General features: G+C 45.9%; 1 protein-coding gene across 1 annotated transcript in view; it reads left to right on the plus strand.

Annotated features, from left to right (window-relative positions):
- Positions 1 to 1,060: 1,060 nt before the first annotated feature.
- The window catches only part of COL3A1 (collagen type III alpha 1 chain), a 113,698-nt gene continuing 88,986 nt past the window's right edge, over positions 1,061 to 25,772 (plus strand). Inside the window, exon 1 of the mRNA XM_086955350.1 lies at positions 1,061 to 1,272. Within this exon, the coding sequence (XP_086811476.1) occupies positions 1,194 to 1,272 (79 nt within the window). The 5' untranslated portion in view covers positions 1,061 to 1,193. The remainder of the gene's footprint in view (positions 1,273 to 25,772) is intronic.

The raw sequence follows: 25,772 nt of genomic DNA on the forward strand, positions 1-25,772 counted from the left end.
AGGCTAAAAGCTAAAATTCCTGTGCAGGTAAACAACATGGGATGTGTGGTACAGGGAGGGGTAGGGATGGCGTGTCTCCTGCATAAGTTCCTTTATCATTTTGTGGTTGAAGTGTACATGAGGTTTATCTTGCACTCCCTTCCCCCTTGCATTCTCTTGCCAACAGAGCTGTGACTCATGTCTTGGGAGACGTCTCATCTTTAAGTCAGAATCTGGACCAGTTAGTCATGACATGACTGTTTCGTGGCTTTGGGCTGTCTGTTTGATAGTCTCAGTCGAGTGCTGGTTCGCCACGTGTGCTGTTCTCAGACTTCTCCACTTCAAGCACAATTGGCATCGGTTTGCACTTTAGTAAATGTCTCCCTGAACAGATCTGAGATTTTGCAAGTAAAATTGCAGAGTGGGATTCGCTGCACTTTCATGGTGATTTCTAGTACACACAAACCTCCAGTGCCAGCCAAATGAAACCTTTGCTTGACACCATGATCCATATACGCACATGCATTGTAAAGCATCCATGCACAAAGCATCCTGACAAAAAAAGAAGACAGAAAAAAGAAAACATAATGCTTTGGTGTGCAGCTCCCTTAAACGGGAGTAGTTGGGCCGTGAGTTAGGAAAAGACGAGAACGACTTGTCATAGAGGTCGAACCCAGTCACTATCACTTTGAAAAAGCAGCCCAGTCTGAAGATTCTGGGAACACATGTCCCCACCTTTGCCTCTGGAATGTGGGGGATACCGGTGCATCGCTCCCGAATAGTGAACCCCGAGCCACTGCCTTTAAGCCGGCTGGAACATCTGCATGACATAGTTTGAGTGCACAGGGACACCCACACGCTAGAGCAGTGCACACAGTCCTCAGATACAGCAGGCATGCACAGCCCCCTCCAGATGTGCTCGAGTTCGTGCGCTGCTGCCTGACTCTTCCTTCCATAGGGCCAAAAGAAATATTAATCATCCCTCGCTCCATGGAGGGGATGGGTGCCCCTCTCAAGTTTCAAAAAGGGGCTGGGAGCCGAGGGGAGCCAGCGTGCTCCCTATTTAAGGGCAGAGCAGAGAAGCCTCGGTGGCTGTGTTCTCCGGAGGGCCCAGTGCTGAAAGGGCAGGGAACAATTGATGGTGCTAATTTGAATCCCCCTTTGTAATTTTCCCCTTTTGTTTGCACTTAGAGTCTCATGTCTAATATTTAGACATGACGAGCTTCGTGCAACTAGTGGCCCTGATAAGCCTGGCAGTTTTCCATCCTACCGTTATTTTGGCTCAGCAGGACGGTGAGTAGGTCTCGCGCATTGTTCTTTGTACTAACCCTGTCTTTGCATTCTTCTTTCACAGTAACAAGGCGCGTTCATGTGTTTACCACAACCTGCCAGCGAGCAGGCTCTGTCAACCAGGCTTTGCTGTTACATGCATGTGCGCTGCGTATGTATGTTTCACCTGCTGCTACGGAGCATGCGCGCGCTTTCACAGGTTCGCGAGCGACCCTCGAGAGGAACTTGTCAGTCTGCTGCAGGCTGGGGAGAGGTTACTGCACGCTCTCCCGACGGGGCTGTTAATGGGGCATGCTGCGCTTCAAGGCGCTTCTCCAACTCGCTTCTAGGGTGTGATTCTTTGCTCCGTCCCCGTTCGTATATCGAACAACTTGCGCACATATAACCCCGGACTCCGTGCCCGAATGATGGTCAAGAGTCACCTACGCATGCTTAATCATTACTTCACATAACTTCAAATGAAGTGTGGGGCGCTTTAGTTCATAAAAGCAAATATTTGAGTGAATGCTGTCCGCTGTGACTGTTTATGTCTTGGCGAGCTCCTGGTGCAGCCGGAGAGGCGCGGGGTGCGTCATATGCACCTCAGCTCTTTCCAGCAGCAGACGCCCTCACAAAACAAGGTTAACGCCCACACCGACACACACCACCCACTGCCTGCGGCGATAGAATCAGCTGATGGAAGACAGGTCACCTGAAGCCTCCGCGAGCCCATGCGTGATGGAGCTGCTTCGAGCGCTGCTCCTTCGGGCTGCTCCTTCGAGGAGCTTTATGTTGCACATCCCAGGGGAGCGAAAAAACATTCCCTGGCACCGCAAACCCACAAAGGAAGATTGGGAGGGTGGGCGGTCATATGGAAGACTCGCTCCTTTCAAGTACTCCACCATATCAATGTTTAAAGCATAAACTTTTGGTATGAATTTTTAGCATAGGATTAGCCGTGTGCGTGGGGTACATTATGACAGGATGGAGAGGGTGGTGTTAATAGCATCCAGGATGGCGGTGCGCACCTTGCCTAAGTGCTTCACTGTGCCTGCAGCCTCCGGTGTTGGAAAAAAGCGCAGCATCGCCGCCTGCTGGGCGCATTAACTTTGTACAACTCCGTGACAGGACCCCTCAATCCAGAGACGCTTGCTTCAGGATGACAACAAAGTTTGATCCAGTAAAGTATCCCATCATAATTATCCCAACACCTCTAGATATGGATAAAAAATCATAAATGGAAAAAATAAGCGTATAGCTGTTGTGGTGGTATTATTAACATCCGGAGCTGTAGATAATCCTTTCATATGCTCTTATGTTCTAAAATTTGATGTCAGGCAACAATGGGTAAGATGATTTTGTCACATTTTATACACCCATTAGAAGCCGCAGTCTGGAGCGGGGGAGTCCATTGGTCTTAAACTGTGCGAAAACCTGGCTCACCCAAGATGACAAGTACACGAACACAATACCTCTTGTGTTCATGTACTTGTTGTTTCCCTGCCTCCTCTCCCGGCATTCGAATACTCAGGGACCCTCTTCTGTTTATTTAGTTCACCCAGGGTGAGAGCCTTTTTATTATTCCCTGAGGCGGATGCGCCATTTTGGGCGTGGCCGGCTATGCACATTTTGAGTATTCCACAAAAACCCTTGTGTCACAAGTCAGTTTAGTAGACATTGCAACGCTAGTTAATGCATCGGTGATCTTCAGTTGTTATTTTTTTTTTTTTGTTTAGCGGATAGTACCTTTAACTTCTCCTGCATGTAAAATGTGTAAGATGCAGCTAAGAAAATGGCAGCCCTGTTCCTGTATTTCATTGTTACATACCACTGAGAGCTGTGGCCCCAGAATTGATTTGCAGGTAAAAAACATAAGAATAATGCATTTTGTCAGCAGGTCAGTTAAAGTAAAACATTACGTTATCATTCCAAAGGGTACGGGGCGCAATTCCTTTTGAAAAACACAAACGTCTTTATTTAACCGTTTTGGGGCGAGTTAGTTTAAGAAGTTGGTCGGCTTGAGACTAATGAGATGGCTACTTACGAATACCGAAAATCTTCAACCGTGACGTGCAACGGAAAGCCTTCCTTTGTGGTTCCATATCGAGGCCCATGATATATGTATATATGTAAAGGCCTCTGTCTAGCACACAGGTGTGTTCCACGGGCCGCAGACGTTTTAAGGAATTGGTAAAGTAGGAAATGCCCCCCCAATCCCCCCCCCCCCACACACACACACACACATACATACATACACACCTTCCAATGCTTCCTTCTTGTGAAAATTAACTTTCTCTCTAGCTCTCTTTTGTATATTTTTGTCTTAACCTTTAACGTATAATTCAATATTGTTAGGCAACCTGGGGCTTCAATTAGTAAAACATGGGAAATAAAAATAGAATGTGTTCCTAACAGGGTCCCCAAAACATTTAATGCCTGAAGGTAGGACACCCTCACCGATGCCAAGAGTGCAGAAGTGCTTCCCTTGAGGGAGTGGTACCCTTCATGCCGAGAGTGCAGCAATGCAGCTGTGCGTGGGGGAGTGACACCCTCACCGATGCCAAGACTGCAGCAGTGCTTGAGGGAGTGACACCCTCCATGCCGAGAGTGTAGCAATGCCTGGGGAGGAGAGGGGGCGGTGACTCCCTCGCCGATGCTGAGAAGGCAGCAGTGCCTGAGGGTATGACACCCTCCATGGTGAGGCTGCATCGGTGCCTTTATGGCCTGATAAAGCAGCCCAGTGTTCCGGAGGCGGCGGTGCCTGCCAGTGTGTCGCGCTTTCCGATAAAACAGACGGGCACGTGAAGGGACGGCAGTGCCACACCATCACTGAAAAAAAAACAATGACGTAGAAGTGCCTTTCCGTAGAGCCACGCCCTGCTGATAATTCAGACGATCATGCATCGATGTACGGCGCGTTTCTGGCCCGCATCTCGATGACATGATCCGCCAGGCAGCTTTGCGCTCAGCCGGACCTGCATCACCGCCGTTGCAAAGTTTCAGTGCCAGAGGAGAAGAAATAGAGGGCTTAGCAGGGAAGCAAGTCAGCCAAATCCCGCGGGACACTGTCAAACATGGTACGATGTCGACGCCCTCTGGCAGCCCACTGCAGCTTTGAGATCATGCAGTCATGGAAAAGGCCGAGCTGCGGCCAAGACTCTGGAACATGTCAGCCGGTGGCACCGCGCCACCCAGCACAACACGGCACAGGAGGCGCCAAGAAGAGATTGTTTTAGACACCTAACCAAACGCCCTGGAATAAACACCACTTTTAACAGTCTAAGTATAAAGGGTCCAGGGCCGCGCATCGTCTGGGAAGCAAACAGGTTAACAGGAGGCTGGTAAATACCCCAGGTTGTCATGGCAATGTCCAAAGAGCCCAGCGCTCTCCTACAGGCCACTCGAGACAGAGCTACAACTCCCAGGATGCTTTGGGTTGTTGAAAGAAGGCCCAGGACTGTATAAATTGCCCCGGTGAGATAGCGCCACACAGTGGCTCCAGCTAAAGGGATACAGGCGATTGGAAAACGTGTTTTAGTCTGCAAGACACATTTCACCACAGCATGAACCCACGCGCGGAAGTGATGTGTATCGCAGGACCCCTTGGATAAAGCTGAACAAAATGAAGTGAAACGCAATCTCTAATGTGCAGAGGAGCAATAGCTCGAAGGCCGTCTGCATTCCACTCAACACCACGCTCTGTGCAATAGTTCCCATGTATGTACTCACTCAGGCACTGAGCCACTCACTCATGGCGAGTGATTTGTGAAAGTCTGCCCAGTACAGAATCAGTGCGCATGCATGCCCCCGGAGCCTTGATTCCAGGGCTAAACCCCCTCTGGCCCCAGGTACAGGCTCCGGGAGGACTGAACCATATGGCGATTGTCCCACGGGATATATATGGTTTACTGACCACCCAACGGGGCAGGGTTTCTCTTTTTAAATTTGCCCTAATGTTTAGGTTGGGTGGTATTCGTCTTTGTCATCCCCCTTACAAACAGCAAAAGAGCGACTTAATAACCCTTCTTATGCGTATAATGGTACTGGCCTTCACATTACATAAAGGACAACTCGAGTGATAACGGCGGGGATGGAGTGGGCGGTATTTGCAGCACGTAGTTTACCGGCAGCAAATCTTTCTTCCATTACATCGTTTCCACCAGTGATTCCTGGAGGCAAATAAAATATGCAAATGAGGGCGGTGCCACGCCCCGTGATGTCTTGCTCTGTGGGTCACAGCTGTGACACAGGCAGGGCTGCCTTTGTCGTAGCCAAGAATTAGTTTGTGTGCCCCCCCTATCCCCCCTTATCGGCCTATACCACCCCAGACAGGCCGACCGCCATTTTTTTTACTGAAGCCACAGATCTGTTGATTGAGTGGAGGAGGATTAGTGTATGGCCCCCCTCCCCTTCACCACCTCTCCCGTCACCCTATACCACCCAGCAGGCGGGGCAGCCCTAGAGTAGAGGGTGGCCGTTTGGGTGATTCCCCCGCCCTTCCACGCTGGAGCACCCCTGCCAGGCGGGGTAGTATTTTATGCAATGAGACCGCAGATGTGTCGGCAGAGTGGAGGGTGATTAGTATGTGTTGATAGAGTGGAGGGTGATTCGTTTGTGCATCCCAGGGTTCAAGCTTTTCCAGATGCTATTCTAATAATGTAACTTAATTGGGTTTTCATCACATCCTATCTGGTGGATTCACTGAACAGACACATGCGAACACTGCTTTAAATAGCTAGTAGATGTCCGGTACTGAGTGCCTGAACTTCTTTACGTTGAAAGGGAGGGTGCCAGCACTTCTAGGCATTGCTCCAATACATTTCATGACAGGGCACAGCACTTCTCAGGGGCAAACAGGTACTCTCCTTAATGAGTACCTGCACTTCTACATGTCCATTTAAAGCACTGCAAGTAACTACCAGAGAACTCCATGTGCTTGCTGTTCTTGACATATTTGTCTAATGTAGTACATTGTACTGCATTGTTGTGTTTGTGAGTAAGTACTCATAGCTGCATTCGCTCCACTCGTTCAGTCACAGCATTGTACATTTTCTATAAGTTCCCATCACAGCTGACTGTGCCGTACACAGCACCATCTTATATATTAGCAAAACATTTCATGACCTCTAAATTAAGCTCTCACCATTTTCTCATTGGCAGACATATTTTGTCAGCAAGAGTGAAACATGTTAGTTATTTGTGTGTGGATTTAGCCACCATGTACAAGGGTAATGGGCACCTTTTGATGCTGGCAGATCGACCATCTATCTTGGGACAAACTCAAATGATTGCCTTTTTTACATGGCTAGTTGTAAACCAACCAATACCAGACCCCTTTTCATGTTATGGAACAGGCACCATTCCTCTTACCAGTTTCCCAGATGTACTACATTAACACTGACACCAGTGTGCTTCATGCCCACAGCCGAATTATTACATGAAGTCTGCAGAGTGAGAGCTGAGAAAATCTCTGTTCTTTGTGTTTCAAAATGTCTAATAAAAGTTAAGTGGATGACGGAACATGGTGACTCAACATGAATTGGAAGTGTATTGCATTCCAGTAACTCTGTGGAAAAGTGCCCAGAACCCAACCATGACTGTGATTTTTCAAAGTGCCAGGTGAGTGGTGGCTGGTGTTTCAGACCAGTTACTGTTGGGGGGACTCTGAGTTGATTCATGCTTTAATGTTTCCTGTACTCACACCTTCACAAATTCCAAACCAGATTCACTCAGAGTTACATCTGAGATCAGCGAGAATGACACCTATTTGTAATCTCCTGCCATTCAATGTGGTTCAGGAGCTACAAAAGAAACACGTATTCTGCACAATTTAGTAACCCAAAGAGGTCTTAAAAGGGTCCAGAAATGAGACCCAACTCTTCTTCTAGACATGTCTGACTTCTCCCGGAAGCCCAGAATCCTTTGAGATAACAAGATGTCCAAGGCTCTTCACTGCAGTAGTTGCCATGCATCATGGTGCAATTTACAATTTTAGTCTCTCAGGTACTGTCTATCCCTCGGTTCAGACGTAGCCATGCTGGAGGTCAGTCTTTTTTGTCATTGGAAGCCATGGCGTGGAATTGTCTTCCTCTATCTATAAGCAACATCTGATGGCCTCAAACTTGCTATAAAAACCTACAAATGTTGCCAGTTCAATGCTCATATGTAGGACTCTGCAGCTTAATTCCACAGCCCCTCGATGTACCTTGGGGTATTCGTTGCACTATATAAATCTCACTCATTATCATGCTAACTGCAATATTCAATACATTTTACTAGGCTTGGCAGAGCCAAGCATTCATCTTTCTCCCATCTTTCTACCTCATAGGAAGTCCCTCCAATTATGTTATCAGTAGTGATGGAGGGGGGACGAAGTGAGGGGCCATGGGAGTAATGGGGAAATTTGCTTCATGCCACGGCTATAGGAAAAAGGTACCGCTATTCAGATGGCTACGCTCCAGTGTTCAAAACTCTTCCCCAACCAAAACAGCACATGAAAACAGAAATAGTAAAGGATGCTAACCCCCAAAACCAGTGAATGTATCTTTTAGACTGAAGCAATTTCGAGGTTTGTAGAATCAGGTATTGTAGGGTAAACAAGAGTGCCAGTGACAGAGTCTGATGCAGTTCACCATTCTGCTAAGGTAAACCATTTTTAATGTGGATAGCTCTTCTGCTTAGAGCTATGACAAGATGTCTCAGTCCACAAAAGAATCAATTAAGATGCAAATTAATGGTAATGTTGGAATCATGTCCTTGCAATCCGGCATCACAACTCACTGAATATGCTGAGCACTATTTCAGAAAGTAACACAGTAAAATTGTACAACCTCAAAAGTATGTATGCATCGTGAATGAATGTATGACGTTACTACCAATACATTCACAACACAGTATTTTACATTGCATTCCTTACAACGCAAGTCGTTACAACGACTTGCACTGGAGGGCACTGAACTTAGGAATAGTATGATTTACTATTCCAACTCCAGCCTACATTACAGTAGGGAAGGTTTTGGAATAGTAAATCATACTATTCTTTAGCTTAGGGCGCCACCCAGTGCAAGTCGTTGTAACGACTTGCGCTGTAATGCCCGCAATGTAAACATACCCCGTTGTAACAACCACGTTGTGAAGGTCGTTCTCCATCATGAACAGGACAACAGAATATATCTTGTGTTGGTCATATCTTTGAGTATTTTATTTTCCTGTTTTATATAGCGCTGATAGACCCTAAACTATCTGAGCACCTTTTGAGGAACGATAAGCCATGAGTGGGAGCATGTACTGCAGTTGAGAGAGGAGAGGTGGGCGACTTAAGGGCATACACAACCCAGAAAACAGAGGAACAGTTTAGAGGAGACTGTACCAGCCGCGGTCAGTAGTGGGAGTACCTGCCGGGTGGTGACGTGGGGAGCGGGAGCGGCAGGGTGAGGTGTAGTAAACTATGGATTACAGAGGTTTACAGGTAAGTAAACATATAAATAAATAAAAAGAATTTCTTTGCGTGCACCGGATCCCCAAATGCGATGTAGTGTGCAAAACGAATTTTGTTTTATGTATTTATATGTTTACTTACCTGTAAACCTCCGTAATCCACAGTTTACTACACCCCACCCTGCCCCTCCCCACGTCACTGCCTGGCAGGTACTCCCACTACCGACCGCGACTGGACTGTACAACAGGTTTTCAGGCTACAGATAGATAAGGAGGGGTCCATCAAATAGTCTCTTTCACTTAGGATTGAAAGATGGATTGCCTGAAAATATGGGAAGTTAATTAGCAGCCAAATTCGAGGAGATCAGGGGTCTACATTAGTCAAGGGTGAGAGACTTCCAGAACATTAGTTCCACAGCTAGTGGAAATGCTTATGATCAGTTTTTCACTATTTTGCAGTAGGAAATTGTAAATTTCGATAGGTCTTCTCAGGTCTTGAGACCACCAAAGATGAAGAGCTAGGAGAACAAACATCTTTTGTTTGATTGTTTTAAGACTGATATGGGCATGTTGGAGCACTCTGCAACTTAATTGATAGCCACTGAAAACTGCACCCTTTTTATGAGATATATCAGGATTCTTTAAGCAGCAATTAGGCAAGCAGCCAGCATGACATTTCTGTAGTGTAGGCAAGAAGTATTGTAGATTTGGATTACAGAGAGGAAGCCATTGATGGGGATAAAAAGTTGAATAATGAAAAGGACTTTTAGTTGAAAAATTCATGATTTCAGAGGGAGATGAATGAGTCTTTGATGTTACCTATACATTTGTTGCTGGTCATCAGAAAAAAACATGGAGTTTAGATTGCACAAATATGAAGGAAGAGAAAGAGTGCTGAGGATGGATTTGGTTTCAGTGAAATAGAATGGGTGTGGCACTTGCAAACATCTAGTTCTGGCTATCATTTGGGCAGTTGGTCAGTTGGGCATGCCATTTACACCTGACAGTCACCTAGAGGGATATGTGTTCATGTGATATTTATATAGCTCAAACCTAGTAGAAGAGCAGGTACAGGGTCCAAGGTGAAGACAAGATCAACAGGTGATTGTAGGGGTAACTGGTTTTTAAGAGCAAAAGTGGACTTCTACTACATCCGTGCGTTGTGTATATATTGATGAATAATTATTTCAGCATTGATCAGGAGTCTCTTCGAAATTTCATGTTAACACTTGAAAGTCATGTTGATAGGGGTGAACATTGGGTGAATCTTTAGAGCTTGAAGATTTACCGAAATGAGCAGGGAGATACCCTTTAGAAATGCTGAAATCTAATTCAGAATTAATTTATTGATATGCTTGCAGGAACAGGCTCTGGAGACAGATGCTGAAAGTCATTGTAAAGTTTACAAAGTCAAGCGTCAGGAAGAAATCCTTACTATGGGGAACTCTGACTCCTTTGTTAGAAACGTGTACTATTGTTTTTAAAGTGCAACGCCAAAGTCATAGTGATTGAGATTTGGAGGGAAGCATCAAAGTATTTTTAAATGTTTGAATGGTTGAATTGTTCATTGAATTTGTCAAGCGAGGAGAGCTCAGAAAGGGGGGTTATACATGTATAGATCAAAAATGTAAAGATAGGACATTTAAGAATCAGTCTGACTCAGCCTGGCTATAGGTCTGTTGGAAACTGACCTTGTGCTTCAGTGGGATTATGAAGTAGAGATTGCAAAAAGTGCCAAGTAGTATGGAGGCATCCTTGAAGTAAGATGCCAGTTTCATATCAGGAAGAAAGGGAAGTAAAATTAGAGAGAGAAATCAAACAACATGAGGACCATATGGGAGAAGAGTGAGAAGAAATGGTAGGTTGAGACAGAGTGCGAGAGATAAGATACCGCTGATCATTGGATTGGATGATTTACACTAAAAATTGACTCGTTTTTCATTGGAGGGCGCTATGAGTCATTCAGAATAAGCATCACTTTCTGTACTTTCATTTGCGTTCTCATTACATGGTTTATAGTAGAAATGTTTTGTGGTAGGTTTCAGAAAATGGCGCTTTAGAATAGCATGGTAACATTATTGCAAAGTAGTTCATAGAGTAGAAATCTGAAGAGCTACAGATGGACAGTGTACTCCATTAGCATTGTACCAAAAGCACCCATACACTTTCTGTAGAATTCAATATGTTATAGACATTGTAATGGACGCTTTTAAAACCCATTACTTTAGACATTACTCTGAGGGTTCAAGAGCCGTGAACTATACTCGTGTCACAAGCTCAGTTCCTCACCTTGTGGATGGTTCTTACCTCATAAAGAAAGACCCTGAACTGTTATTGCCAGTTCTCCTCTTCGACTGACTAAGAATTGTCAGTTTAGCAAGTTTCAGTTTATCAAACAGGGAAATCCTCAACATGCCAGGAATTGCAATCCTATTAAAATGTCAAGTTTCTAGCATGGTGCATGGTAGTCTTGGTCACTTCATATGTAGACGAAACAGTACCTGAGTGTGTTGACGGAGGTGGTGTCAGAATGTTCAGGACATCAGGTATGGCAAAGAAGTGGTGCCAGGTGTGCATAAATGAGAGGGACCAGCATGAAGCGTGTAGGAGTCAGAGCACGAGCAGACAGTGGAGACCATGGAGGTGATGCTACCCGTGTACACGTGAGAAGAAGCAGCATGGAGCACATATGAGTTACAGTATGGTGAGGTGGCGGACACCTTGCAAGTGGTGCCAGGTGTGCACACATGAGAAGAAGTAGGGTGAAGCACATATTAGGTACATCATCGAGAGACATTGTAGATTTTAGAAGTGGTGTCAGGTGTGCACAAATGAGGAAAACCAGGATGAAGGACATAGGATTTATGGCACGTTGTGGAAGTTGTGGCAATGCAAAGGGCAAAGGCAGACTTGGTAGTGATGTGGTCATGGAGGGTGTGGCACAGAACAATTTAACTCAAGAGTAAGAGATACAAAATATCGTTTAGTGGCTTTTCCAAGAGTGTTAGATCAACCTATGCCATAAATGCATCATAGATCCTTCCCAGGAGTTGCCCTGTGATTACATTCCACACCATCTCAAGCTACAGTCTGGTCATTCAGTACAGAGGACAGAGCCGCCAGATGTGAGAGCATCAGCAGTACGTGTGCAACATGCTGGCCAAGTCCACATATGACTCTTTGTTTCCTGGCATCGTTAGCTAAGGAGATGTTCAAAGGTCCACTGCAGTCACCTGGCACTTGATGCTGACCTGTGATGTCTTCGTTTTTTCCATGTTTTAAATAAATAGTCTTCTTTTAGTGTTTGGCATGGAGAGAAGCAGCTGACTAGTGTCAGATCCAGGGATGGGATGGAGCGAGCTTTGTTCGTTGCCGGAGTCAGCGCGGAGTCCAGCCCTCGCTGTCCCTTTTCCCTGCATGTGACGCTCTTGCAAGACGGCTGGTAGTCAAGGGATGTGAGTTACTATGGCATAATTCATTCCTGCAGTCACACCGGACACAAATGCGACCACAAACATACAGGATGCCTGGGGGTTACAGCACAAACCATACTTACAGCAACCACCGCCCAGCCTAGGGCTCCATCTACTTCCCTGGCCCTACTTTCCACTAAGCACCTTTTGGCGCCCAGCTGCGCCCCTATGTTCTCTCTGTTTCAAGGCCTAGACTTAACCTGTGCTCTCTAAGGTACGCTGTGGCTGAGAGATGTGCCCCCACCCAAGACAATTTCTTCTAAGAAAGTCTTAGTAACCGACTTTATTTCAGACTTGGGTTTTCATTTTTCGGTGCTTTTCTTTAGCTGAATTGTTCTCCTTTGCTTGCTGTTACCTTACGGCAAGCCGGGGTTAATGCCACCCTCTTGCACGCGGTGCTTCCTGGTGTCTGTTCCCAAGGTCTGTTTGTATTTTCCACAAAGAACATTAAAGTGAGCAATGAATACATAAAGGATGTAACCACACCTGATGCACTCAAATGTCCCCGTGGTGTCGCCTCCCAGCTGCATGGTTTCCATTCTGAAGCAGTACATTGTAACTTTTGTGTACTGTGGGTTATGGTGAAGTGAAAATTGTACAGAAGATCGTTCTGTATAGTAAATAACGAATGCCGGAAAATGAGAAAGGAAAGTCCAAAAGCCTCATGTTGAGTCGCTCTATGGAAGAAAGAAAAGTGAAGTTCCTAATCCATGCAAAGATCTGAAACAATTCAGAGGACACAACGAGCAATCACCCAGCATGCTTCCACCTAACATGCAGCTTCACACTTACACAAAAATATGACTAGCAATCGCACGGACTGGTCTTTAAGCCTTTGAAATGTTACACAGACACAGGTGGAAGAGAAGTAATTGATGGTGATGCATATTGGGTATTAGATCCCTGGCAGAGTGCAGTCACCTATACAACAAACATATAACCTTGTCAATGGAGCACCCAGGGTTTGGAATAATGGACTCCAGAACTGAGGTCTGAGAGAAAATTAGTTGCAATTAAATTTTGCAAGAGGTTTAGGATTTCAAAAGTTAAAATAGCTGTTGATCATTCAAAATCTTTGGCGGAATGATGTAGTCCATTGTTGTGATGGTAGGGTCTGGTTGAGAAGGATTTTATGGTCATTTCATCTGCATTGGCCACACCATGGCTTGCTTGCTTTGCTGCTAACGCTCTTGAATCCACCAAATCCCTTATCACAGGTAGAGGCGGACTGTGAAACCTCGCTGCCCCACCATGGAGGCAGCAGAGTATAGCCAAGCGCCCCTTCCTGAGGACGGTGCCACAGAACTTCCTCTGGCTTCTCTATATGTATATTTGCCCCAAGGATTATGTAGGAGGTGAAGATGATTTGTTTTTTTTTTAACTTGGCATACTATCGCAAAACTAGCCGAGGAAGGTTGCATGATTAATCTGGTCGAGTAACACCAATATTCAGAATTACCACACTTGTGATGTGAATACCAGCCCAATTTCCGGATTTATTGCACTTCTCACAATTGTTGAGCGGGTGCATACAAATTACTTTTCCTTTTGTTCACACATTTAGGCAGGGACCATAATATATTCTCTGCTCTCCTGTGTACTGCACAGACACATACTGTATTTTCTATGCACCTGTGCAGTAGACCACCATTATTGGTGTGTCCCCCAGCATGCAAGGCATCATATGGGTCCCCTGCGGGTGTTTGTTATTTATGACTGCTCCAGGCATGTAAAGCTCTCCAGGCTCCTTACTATGAAGGAGGGGCGCAGTCCAATACCCGGATTCTCATGATATGCCACATTGTGTAGTCCCAGTTGTGTTGCCTCGCCTTCTGGGTAGCCTCTTTTATGTGACGTACATGGGGGGTTCTTCATTTTCCTGGAGAGCACCCTTTCTAAATGAAAAACTTTCCGTCCGGAAATTTGCCAGTGCCTGGTTTGGCGACTTTTTATTCCATTGTACAGAAGGGGCCATGGAATCCCTGGCTCTCCCCAGCTCACTGCACTTAATACTAACCCAAGTATGTCTACAGTCCACAAAGCAGCCACTGGACCGCAATTCCTCCTTCATTGTGCTTCCTTCGGGTATGATGGTATCAAAGACCTATACTTTCTCCATGATATCCCAGCTGGATCCGCACGGTTGTTTGCACACTAGTAGTGGATAGGCCCCCCTCATGCGCCTGTATACACAGATTGTGTTTTAAGCACAATGGGGTCTGCCTCAGCACCCTGTCTGTCTCTTGTACATTTCATCACTCTTGACTGTGAGGGGTTAGGCAGGGGACTCTAGAGCAGACTCGATTCTGCTGCTGGGAGTTTTCTGCTTGGAGACACAGCCTGCTTCGTGTCAGGCTGACAATGGAAAAAGATGAGATAACCGGCCCCACAGCAGACATGTGTTAGCTCTTGTTAGAGAATAGAAGTCTGGGCAAGGGAAACTAGCTGTGTTTATTGGAAGTGCAGCAAAGTGGATTCCTGTCGGATGAGGTAACCCCGCTGCCATGTTCACAAGTCATGTTCTGCGGAGCCTTTGTTTGATTTCAGTTCGATGGAAGGAAAGGAGAGTGATGCGTGAATGGGCTGTGACGGGCCCTCTAAACCTTGCTTTACACAAAATATGCGTGGCTGAAGGGTACTGCAGAGTGAAGATAGGCCAGGGAAAGCTTTTAATGGACGCTTAAAGGATGTTATACTTCATTTTTAAAAAAGCTTTCTAGGATCGCGCAGATTATGGCTGGTTCTGAGCGAGATGTATTAGTCATTCTGATGGGGGTTGAATAATGCCATTTTTCAATTGCTTCAAAATGTTGATCTTCTTTGAAGAGCTGTACAAAGGCAGCCACCTCAGACATCTTGCAATGCAGACACCCGCCGAGGGCAGTGTGGCCACACTAACTTGAAAAGAATAAAGGTTGGCAGAGAATACAAGCTTGGCGGGTGGCCAATGGGGGCTTTGATGTAAATCACAGCCGCAGCGCTAGGTAACAATGCTTGCTTTCACATGATCCTGTGTGCAGGCCGCTTTACAGGCTTGTTCAGGCCCTGCCTATGTTGCTAACGAGGGGTTTTCGTTTAATCCGAAATGCGAGGCAGGCGTGGGTACATGCTAAGGCCCACACAATGGAAAACACATCATTCTGAAGAGAATACAAGGTCTCGGTGAAAGAAAAGAATAAGTAGCTAAAGGGGGTGGGGAAGGAAGTTATAAAAAGAGGTGACAGTCAAGAGGGAGGAAATACTGTAGAAAAATATAACACACTATGCTCTTTTTTATAACTTAGGTGGTCTGAAAGCTCTTCACTTACTTGTCTGTCTCTTAAGGTTTTTGGGGCCGCCTGTATCCTCCAATTACATTTGATGACAGAGAAATGTGACTACCAGACATTTTCCATGGAAACTCTACCTCCATCCGCTGCTCGGTTCTGGTACACCGCGCGGGTGTGATGTTAAGGGTTGTTAGAGGTTTTGTGGTCAGGGTGATGGTGCGCCAAGGTCTATAGCGGCAGACCCTTCCTGGAAACCAAACCCCAGCCTCACATGCCGCGTGTAGTCCTTTTCGGCGAAGCTCCAACTCATGAGGAAACCATTACGACCAGCCATGTATAAACCTGCCCCAGTCAGCACCGGATGCCCTCATATTGATGAATGCTGAGAGTGGAGGGATGATGAATTCCAGGACAGGTCGAAAACCACTGCCAGGGAGAATACATCGATGAGAAGATTCCTTTCACATAAGAATCAGATTGAAATAAGTGATAAAGTTCAGAAACAATATTTCACAATTGAAATGAATCACTTTTTAAAAACTGAGGGGCATATTACCAACAACTAGCGATAATTATCGCTATGTTGGCTTGGCTGGAATATTTCTATCGCCGCCCTTCACCTGTTTTGATCGCTGAGATACCTTGCTATTAGCAAGGTTTATCTCAGAAGCGATAAAAAACAGGCGAAATGCGTGAATATGGCTGTCAATACAGTGATATTCAGGCATTACCGTGACAATGCTCTTAGCCATGTTATCCACCTCTCATTGGATCACATGGCTAAGAACTGGTCAGGGCAGGCGTTAGCTTTTGGAGATATTCGCGCTTCTTACCGCAAATATTTCCAAAACTACGCCTGTGTTGATCATAGGCGATAGCGATTGCAGCAACTGTTTTCAGTCGCTGACATTTTGGCACGCCCACTTTGCATGTCATTAGCGATAATTATCGCTGACATACAAAGCGGGCCCCAAAATGCCTGCTATCGCCTACAAGCTGTCGCTAACTGGTGGTAGCAGCAGCTTGGCAATAGGGCGATAAAATTATCGCCGCTTTAGCGGGGAAAAAGTCCAGCTAAAGCGGCGATAATGGCCCTTGGTAATATGCCCCTAATTCCGTGAAAACTTTTCCAACTTCAGCATTAATTGTAATTGTGTGTGTCTTGTAAAGCGCACTGCTACCCGCACCGCAGGCCTCGTAGCGCTATAGACCGCTGGGGAACCCGTCCTGGCTTTCCCTGTGAGATAGTCCCTCCTGGGAGTCTCCAAGGTGAAACCAGGCATCCCCGGCGTTTGTGAGGGGCCGTTGTGGAGATGAGGCAAGCTTAATGCCCAGAGTTGCCGAGTGTGATCCCTGATTAGAGTAGGCACCGAGGCGAGAATTATCGAGTCCGCTGACCCTGGTCCACGACCCTGCCGCGTCGGGAATCGAGCTCTGGTCCCAGGCCGTTCTCTGCTCTCGGGTCTGCCGCCTCTAACCAGTGAGCCACACCACTCCTTAAGAACAAAGGGAGCACTGGGGCATGCGGAGCTACAGCAAAGAGAGACAGACTCATGTAAAAAAAGCTAGTGCCAATCAGGCCTACAACCAATCCCGCTCTGCTACTCAGCACAATGGGCATAAGATGAAGTCACAGCACACCAGTTCCTCCTTCAGGGTCAGACCTGCCCAGGCCCATGTTCTCCAACAGAGGTACAACTGCAGCACCATTTATTTCTTGTCTCTTGAAGAGTAAGGAGCCATATTCCTTTTGCACCCAGGGCCTCATTTACAACAAAATTATGCAGTGCAGCGCCGCAACTGATTTTGCTGTGCGAGCTGCGCCGTTTGAAAAGCACAGGGATGCATCATATTTACAGCAATGTGATACATCCCTGTGCTTTCCCCTGCGCTCGCGCACAATTGGCTCCCATGCGCCAATGCTGGCACCCTTACACCATGGTGCATGGGGGCCTACGTTGCTGGGATGTTTGCTTTTGTGCGGGAAGGAAGACCTTCCTTCACCAAATGAATCAATGATGGCGTTTCCCTCTGTTTATGTGTACTGCAGAATGCACCATGCATAGAAAGAGGAAAAACGAGGAGAAATAAAATCATTTTTCCTAGTTGTGCCTCCTTACACCTCCCCGGGGAGGCGTATGATTCCCACATTCCCAGATTTACGAAATGAAGTATTAGAGGACTCAATCTAGGTGCATTCCTATGCACACTCGGAAGTGGATTAAGAAGTAGTAGGGGGCTCATTCTAGGTGCCTTCCTAATCAGGGTCTAAAGAAGGTTAAGAAGTGGTAGAGGACTTCATCTAGATGCCTGACTATGCACGATCTGCAATGGGTTAAGAAGTGGTAGAGGAATCTATCTAGATGCCTGCCAATGCATACCCTGGTGTGGGATTTCCTTCCCATCCATACGCTATTTCAAAATCCTCATCTCTGAATTCTCCTGTGCATTGAATGGTTATGGTACCTTGTGTGCCTATTTTTAAGGTGAAAATCCCATGCCTTTTATTGATGTGCTAACAGCAACATGGCCCTTGAAACAAGTTAAACGCCGTGCTTATGATCACCTATCTCCTTTTGCGACCTCACTTGTGGCTAGAGCCCATAAGTTTCTTCTTTGAGGCTGACCTCAGTAATGGTAGTGTTCATGATAATATGCACATGGTACACCAACAGAAAGAAATGTGTGGGAATAAAATAAAACTACGGTGATTACCTTGGTTCCAGAACATTTGTGGGCATCCCACAATTTCTAGTTGCCCAAGAACCACATTTCCTGTCTGTTCAACGAATGAGACAGCTCCTCGAATGACTCAAAGCCCTGTCTATGAACATAACCAACAGCCTCCGGCATCAAGGCGCTACATTTTAGTGATATTATAGAAACCCTGATTTTAACTCACACAAATTCAGCACAACCTCTTAAAATGTAATTGGAATGCTGGCTAAATATTCTATATTTTATCTCCAAATGTGATGCAGTTACCAGCAGATGGCATTACCGTTAATCATGGACACCTTATCTTCTGCAGTACCCGTTAATGTGAATGTTTATTTCGCATTTTATGCACCAAGAATAATAGTCCGCCTAATAAAATACTGTGAGCTATTGGTAATTAATGCCACTTTCACTCAAAGGGTTCCATTGGCTCACAGAGTCTGCTCCTGTAAAGAGAAGCGCCTCTTTTCAGAGGTGAAAGACTTAAGTAGTGTAAATTTGCAGGAACCCTGGTAGGTGCAATGGGTTTAATACTAATACTGTTTATGATGATGAAAAAATGTGTAGAGTAATATCTTAGAAGCAGTGGTGTTAGGGTCATACATTCATAAAAAGACCAAATATGGTTCATTTGATTATAGTTTAAATAAAGGCAAACGTGATGGATCCGGTAGCCTCAGTCGGCCGCCATATTCACGGATTCCAAGGGGCTCAATCCTGGATCCCACTTCAAGACGTGAAGTTTGAAGGTACCCCACATCACATAAATCAGAATGGCGACTCTACACAGACTTGGTGGAGCAGCAGCATTTGCCAGATCAAATAACTGTCAAGCTCAGTACACATGTTGATTCAGACATGGTGTTTAACCGTTATGTGCAGTCAATGGGAAAGTTGACCTGCTCCTTCAATATCAATGCTTTCTCTTTTGCCCGTAAAACCGTCTCCTTTCCGGGACTTCCTATTGGTCACCAGACTCCAGTGGTCATCATGGAAACTTTCTTAGTACAATTCCACGCGGGATGGTTGCCAACTGTCTTAATACCAATGCCAATGAAAGGTAGATCCTGGTGATAAGAGGGATCATGATCCATCATGCTGGATGAACGGAGGCTGGCAGAACTGCTGGACACAGCTGGACACAGCTGTGGCCCACACTCATAGCTACCTTGGTTTCCACTTCTACAAAAACTATACTTTGAGGCCCAATTTTAAAAGATGTGGCCTGGCCAGTGCTCTTGCAGCTATGCCTGTCGCTTTAGATTCTATGGTATTTTCAGCCTCAATGCAGGTCATGGTTGTCAGCGCTTGTGTTTTTGTGTGCCTGGACACAACAGGCATGCCCTATACCATGGTGTATGTGCCGTACTGGCCTATAAGCTTCATAGGTTGCAGAACATGGTCTTTAAACTTGTGTCTGTGTCTATGTTTCTGTGGTGCATCAGCCTCTTCACTATTGGTGAAACTAGGTCTTGTGCTTTGGTCAAAGCGCATGTCACATACCCGGCTCTCTTTCCCTCTCCAATGATGGGGTTCCTTGTGTCAGGGTGTCTCTCCTGAGATCCAGAGCCATGCACCAATTGATACCCAGGCTTGGAGTGTGCCCATTGTGGGAAGAGCATTGAGATACTTAGGCTCTTAGCTTCCCCCCCCCCCACTGCATCATCCTCATCCCACCATGTTAAATTCCAGAAGCCAATGAAGACCTAAGTGTTCTGCTACCTGCTGTTTGTGCTGTGTTTCTTCTGTGCTGGGTGTACCGGCTGTTTGTGCTGTGTTTCTTCTGTGCTGGGTGCACCGGCTGTTTCCTGGCACTAACCTGCATTGTGGTGGGCAGCGCACTCTCAACATAAATAAAGACATCTATGCCCTGCCATATGATCACACCCGTAGCCTCTTCCCTATTCCCTTTTTACACCCTCCTCACCAGAAGCCTCTTTTGTCAGAAACAATAGTTCAGCACATGCTCATATAATCTGGCATCAAATGCCTTTTCTAGCGCAAAACATCATTAATTTGTTTCGAAGAACAACATATTTGCTTTCCACCTTCAGGGTTGGGTGATGTTCAATGCAAACATCATCCAACCATGAAAGTGGAAAGTAAATATGTCCACCACAGCGATGATGGGAAGCAGTGCGGCGCTTTGCTTGCTGGTACGCGCCTTGGTAACGGTCACGTGGCTCTTTGAGAAGAACTCTTTTTTGGGAGGGGGGAGTTCGAGTACTTTTTGTTACTTTGTGATAAGTACTCGTACTTCTCATCCAGAAAGTCGTGGACTCAATGTAGCTTCAAGGCCCTTCTCTCACCATCGCTACATAGTACTCATCAGCACATACCAGAGCACAGGGTGCCATTGTCCCGCACAGTGAGACCATTATTTCCCGGCAGTGGTAGATGGGCGACAACTACAGCAGTGACCAATAGACAAGCTGCAACTTGTACTCTAGCTTTTCAGTGTGCAGCCGTCCATCGCGTGGAGGTAATCCGAGAGTAGGTCATGCAAAGGTCATGCACATCCATGTGAACGTTGCCTGTCAATCAATGACTGCCTTTAACACAATTGGGAAACATTATCAAAGGGGGGTTGTTTAAGGCACTCTTTCCAGCATATGCATTACTATGGAAACTGATCAGCCAATCAACATCACCATTGACCTTTACAGTATACATTTAGCCTTCGTAAAGTTGAAGACTTGCTTTCGAAGTGCATTTGTCTAGGTTCTGAGCTCGTCTATGACATTTCAGTGAAAGAGGCCTCCTGGTGCAGACCTCTGAGCACCATCTTGGCCATTTAAGGAAATTCATAGCATACCTTTCCAATAGTTTTTAATAATAAGATCGGTTCTCAATACAAGCTGCTATCTAAAATTATGAAATTATGTCATTTAATTGTATATATTTTTTTAATGATCAAAATTACAGAAAGTGTTATTGACAAATTATTTGACAGAAACAATACAGTGGTTGTCATTGGCTCTACTATAGAGGCAATGACAACGGAGTACCCTCTTCACCAAACTGAAGTTCCACCCGCCTCATTTACAATTGGGCAGAACTTAGGAGCATATTAGCAAGAACCTCGTTAAAATTATCGCTGTTTTAGAGGCAGGAAACTGCAGCTAAAACTGCGATAATGGGCTTGCTAATATACATTATAGAATTCAAATAGAAGCCCAGGTTAGATGTCCTGCACATCTAACTTGAGCTAAGCCCATTATCACCGTTTTAGCAGCAGTTTCCTGCTGCTAAAACGGCGATAATTTTAACAAGGTTCTTGCTAATATGTCCCTAAGTCCGTCAGAAATGGTCGACTGTTATTTCCCCACCGCTGACATACTCCTCTACTGGACCGACAGAGCAAATGCCGCCCTACCCCCTTAGCGCTGCAGCGGAATAGCCGCCGCAGCGAAGGGGTTAAAGAAGGTGAAGGGGTTGTTGCTTTTTTTATTTTCACTTTGGTATTTTGTTTTTGAAAAGAAAATAAGGTACCAAAGGTGTGCTGTATGGCATCATCAAGTTGATGAAGCCGGATGGTACACTTTCAATGAATTGATGGGGTTGCTGTCAATGTACGATCTCTAAATTCGGACTACAGCTGCTCCATCTGGGTAACAGAGTATTTTACTCCATCGACCTTCTGGAGTAAAATCCATATTCTAAACTTTAAATCAAGCCCATTAACAAAAACCCCTATAAATAATACCCTTAATAAGTTAAACTGTGAATTTAGATGGAAATCGTATAGGGGGCACATTTTGTGCTATTTTTTGTTCACTGAAAGTTTAAAGGTTCTTGGGGTGAGCATAACTTTTTTTTGATTCTCTATTGATGTTTAGGGAGTGTTGAGCCCTTTTTTCCCTTGTCTCTGACAGTAGACCTCTTCATTATTGCCCTTATACCTTGTTGTAAGTAAGTGCAACTTTTCTAAAGCATCTTGGTGCTAAAGGTTACATGTACTTTATCTAAGATATAGGGAAATATTTACTTTTACTTGGGCGGGGGACGTCCTTTACAACGGAACTTTTACAACGAAGTACCGTTACGACGCAGGTTTAACAACGAAAGTCATTACAACGACTTTCGCTGGAGGGCGCTCTACGATAGGTAATAGTTTAATTTACTATCCAACACCTTCCCTACTTTCCACAGGAACTGGAGTTGGAATAGTAAATTAAACTATTCACTATCAAGGGCCCCCCAACGCATGTCATTGTAACGACATGCGTTGTAAAACCTACGTCGTAACGGTACGCGTTGTAAAAGCACGTGTTGTACCGTCATACATCCCTTGGGGGGGAGCCCAGTTTTGAGCAGCTTCGTGAAAGAGGATCTATTAGATTGTAATCTGATTAATGCAGGCAGTGGGTTAAAAGCTGTCACAACAAAGCCATATCCATGCATGCAATTACAACGTGGTCGTCACAACGTCCCTGTTGTAACAACGCGTACCATTACCCCGCAAGTCAGTACTACGACTTGCTGAGGAGGGAGAAGGTGTTAGATTAAAAATCCAACACCTTCCCTACTGTCCGCACAGACTGGAGTTGGAATAGTAAATTATACTATTACAACATCCAGTACCCCCCTCCGCAAGTCGTTGTTCCGAATTGTGGGGTAATGGTATTCGTTGTTACAACATGGTCGTTGTAACAACTGCGTTGTAATTGCATGCTGAGTGAAGGCAAGCGTGAAAAGGAGGCATAGAACAGGCTGTGCATTCCAATGTTTTGCTGCCCGGTAGGATAGTCTTCTGCCCCCCTCACTGCCCGCCTAGCCCTTTTAATCCTAGGAACAAGGACCAATCCAGCACCTTAGGTTCCGCCACGGAACATACCAGGCAAAATGTTTTTGCAGGTCAGGAGGGCCCCCTCATTCAATGCTTTGTGCACCAAACACAGTGCTTAAAGCCTAATCATTTCCTGGACAGGTAACCAAGGGAGGTCCCTAATGCTGTTGGATATGGGATAAAATTTGGGAATAGTCCACAGCACCCGTGCAGCAGCATCAGGGCCGGCCTTAGGCATGTGCAAGCTGTGCACCTGCACAGGGCCACCAAACCCCAGGGGCCACCACGCCAATAAATATCCTTAATATAATAATCCTCTGAGGATGGATACATATTTGCGTGGCAGCTACTGGCAGGGATTTGGCGGCCTCCGGCTCTGTTCCTCTTCCAAACACCCTGACACCCCCCCTCTTCACTGGCCTCCGCACCTGCATTCTTCCAGGGGCCCCCTACCTACGCTCCCTGCCCAGGGCCACCATGAGCCTAGAGCCGGCCCTGGCAGCATTTTGCAAAGACTTTAGTTTTAGTTGTAAACGTTTATCAATTGCCAAAAAAAGGGCATTGTGAAGATAAAGAGTGTAACGAGGCACAAACTGTGATAACAGCACTTAACTCTGTCGGGTTTAGGCTACTATCCACTGCTTCCACTCATCAGATGGGCCATACATTGGACCCCATTTTCTCTAACTGGGAAGGTGCTGTGGTCTTACTCCCTATCCAGATAGTCTGGTCAGACCACTATATTGTCCCGTTCGAAATAGATTCTACCCCCCCGCCTATTAAATCCAATAAAGCTTTACCTATCAAGCGCAGGGTCTGGAAGAAATTCTCTGATGAACTATTCGAACGCGCCTTACTTAACCATCCCATGCCCCAATGTAACACACTTCAGGAAACATGGAACAGTTATGAAAATTGGATGGCCATGGCTCTGGATGAAGTAGCTCCATGGGTGTCTAAACCCCCGACTAGGCATTCCAAAACAGCTTCATGGTTCTCTGAAAAACTTAGATTGGCGAAAGCCAAATGCAAAACGTTAGAGCGGACGTGGAGACTGAATTATGCCCCTGAACTCAAAGCAGAATATAAAATAGAGATAAAGAAATACCACAAGCTACTAAGGTCAGAAAAGGGCATCTACTTTAAAAATAGAATCGAATCAGCAGATAACCCCACCAAAGAACTTTTTGGTATCTACAGAGAACTCACGACCCCATCCAGGCTTGAGGCTCAAGACGTTTACTCTAATGAATTATGCGATCTTGTAGCCGATTATTTTGTGGACAAAGTGGACAAAATTCATGATACCTTCACAGCAAGTAACAATCTGCCAACCAGTTTTGGGACTAATGTAGCTATCTCCACACAAAAACCGCGGCTATCATGCTTTACAACGCCAGAAAGAAACGAACTTCTAGGTATTGTTAAAAGCATACAATCCGGATCTCCATCTGACTCATGCCCTGTGGCGCGGTGTAAAGGTGTTATGGAAAGCATGCTAATCGATCATATTAGCCACATGATCACTCTATCTTTTCAAGAGTGTCATGTACTGGAAGCATGGAAGACGGCCCTGGTCATCCCCCTTAAGAAAAAACCTAACATCCCCATTTCACAACTGCAAAACCTTCGCCCCATCTCCCTTCTTCCCTTCTGTGCAAAGATTGTGGAGAAAATTGCTAATAGACAGCTCATGAAACATCTAGAAGAAGAAACCCATCTCCACTCATCTCAATCTGGTTTTAGAACCGGCTACTCGACGGAGTCAGCCGTCCTATACTCCACTGAGCGCATTAGGCAGATAGTGGATGAAGGCGAGACAGCAGCATTAGTTTTATTAGATCTGAGTGCAGCGTTTGATACCGTGCTGCACTCCACGCTGCTGTCTCGCCTGATGGAGATGGGGGTGACGGGGTCAGCGCTGGCATGGCTGAAGTCCTATCTAGCTGATAGAAGCTTTCAGCTACATTGTCCTCCCTTCAGATCATCCCCACGCAAGGTAAGCCATGGGGTTCCTCAGGGCTCAGGTTTGAGCCCCACCTTGTTTAACATCTACATGGAACCCCTGGCTCGCGTGGTGGAGGCGTTTGGGGTGGACATTGTTAGCTACGCCGATGACACCCAGTTGGTGTTTAAACTGACACCCGACTGTAGTCAAGATGCCATCAACTTCTCGAACTGTATGTCAGCAGTGGCAGTATGGATGAACGACAACTGCCTGCGCCTTAATGGCGAAAAGACAGAGCTGTTGGTGGTCGGGAGAGCAAAATCTTCATGGTCAAGGCTTTGGTGGCCCAGTGAACTTGGGGACCCCCCCACTCCGAGGGAGTCGGTACGTAACCTTGGTGTTATGTTAGACACCGACCTCTCATATAAGACCCATGTTAATAAAGTCACAGGGAGATGTTTTGGTCTACTCAAGGTTCTGCGTAAGGTCTTAGACCTCCTACCTGCAGTAGCCAGAAAAACCATTGTTCACGCCTTAGTGACTCCTCACCTTGACTACGGCAACGCCATGCTGTTAGGGCTAAGCCAAAAAGCACTTCATCAACTTCAATGCGTGCAAAATGCCGCTGCACGTTTAGTGCTTGGTCTCCCGCGCAGAGCATCAGGAAAGTCTGCATTGGCCAAACTCCACTGGCTCCCCGTCAGGGAGCGTATTAAATTTAAAGCCCTTTGCTATGCACACCGCATAGCCCAGAACAAAGGTCCGGACTATCTCAATAACCTCCTGACCATACATCGCCCCACTCGTAATTTAAGATCTTCTGGTGCGATGTTGTTTAAAACTCCTCGTATTCGTAGGGCCAGAATGGGCGGACGCTCATTTAGAAGCTT

The sequence above is a fragment of the Lissotriton vulgaris genome, chromosome 2_1 (genome assembly GCF_964263255.1).
Source record: "Lissotriton vulgaris chromosome 2_1, aLisVul1.2, whole genome shotgun sequence".
NCBI lineage: Eukaryota > Metazoa > Chordata > Amphibia > Caudata > Salamandridae > Lissotriton > Lissotriton vulgaris.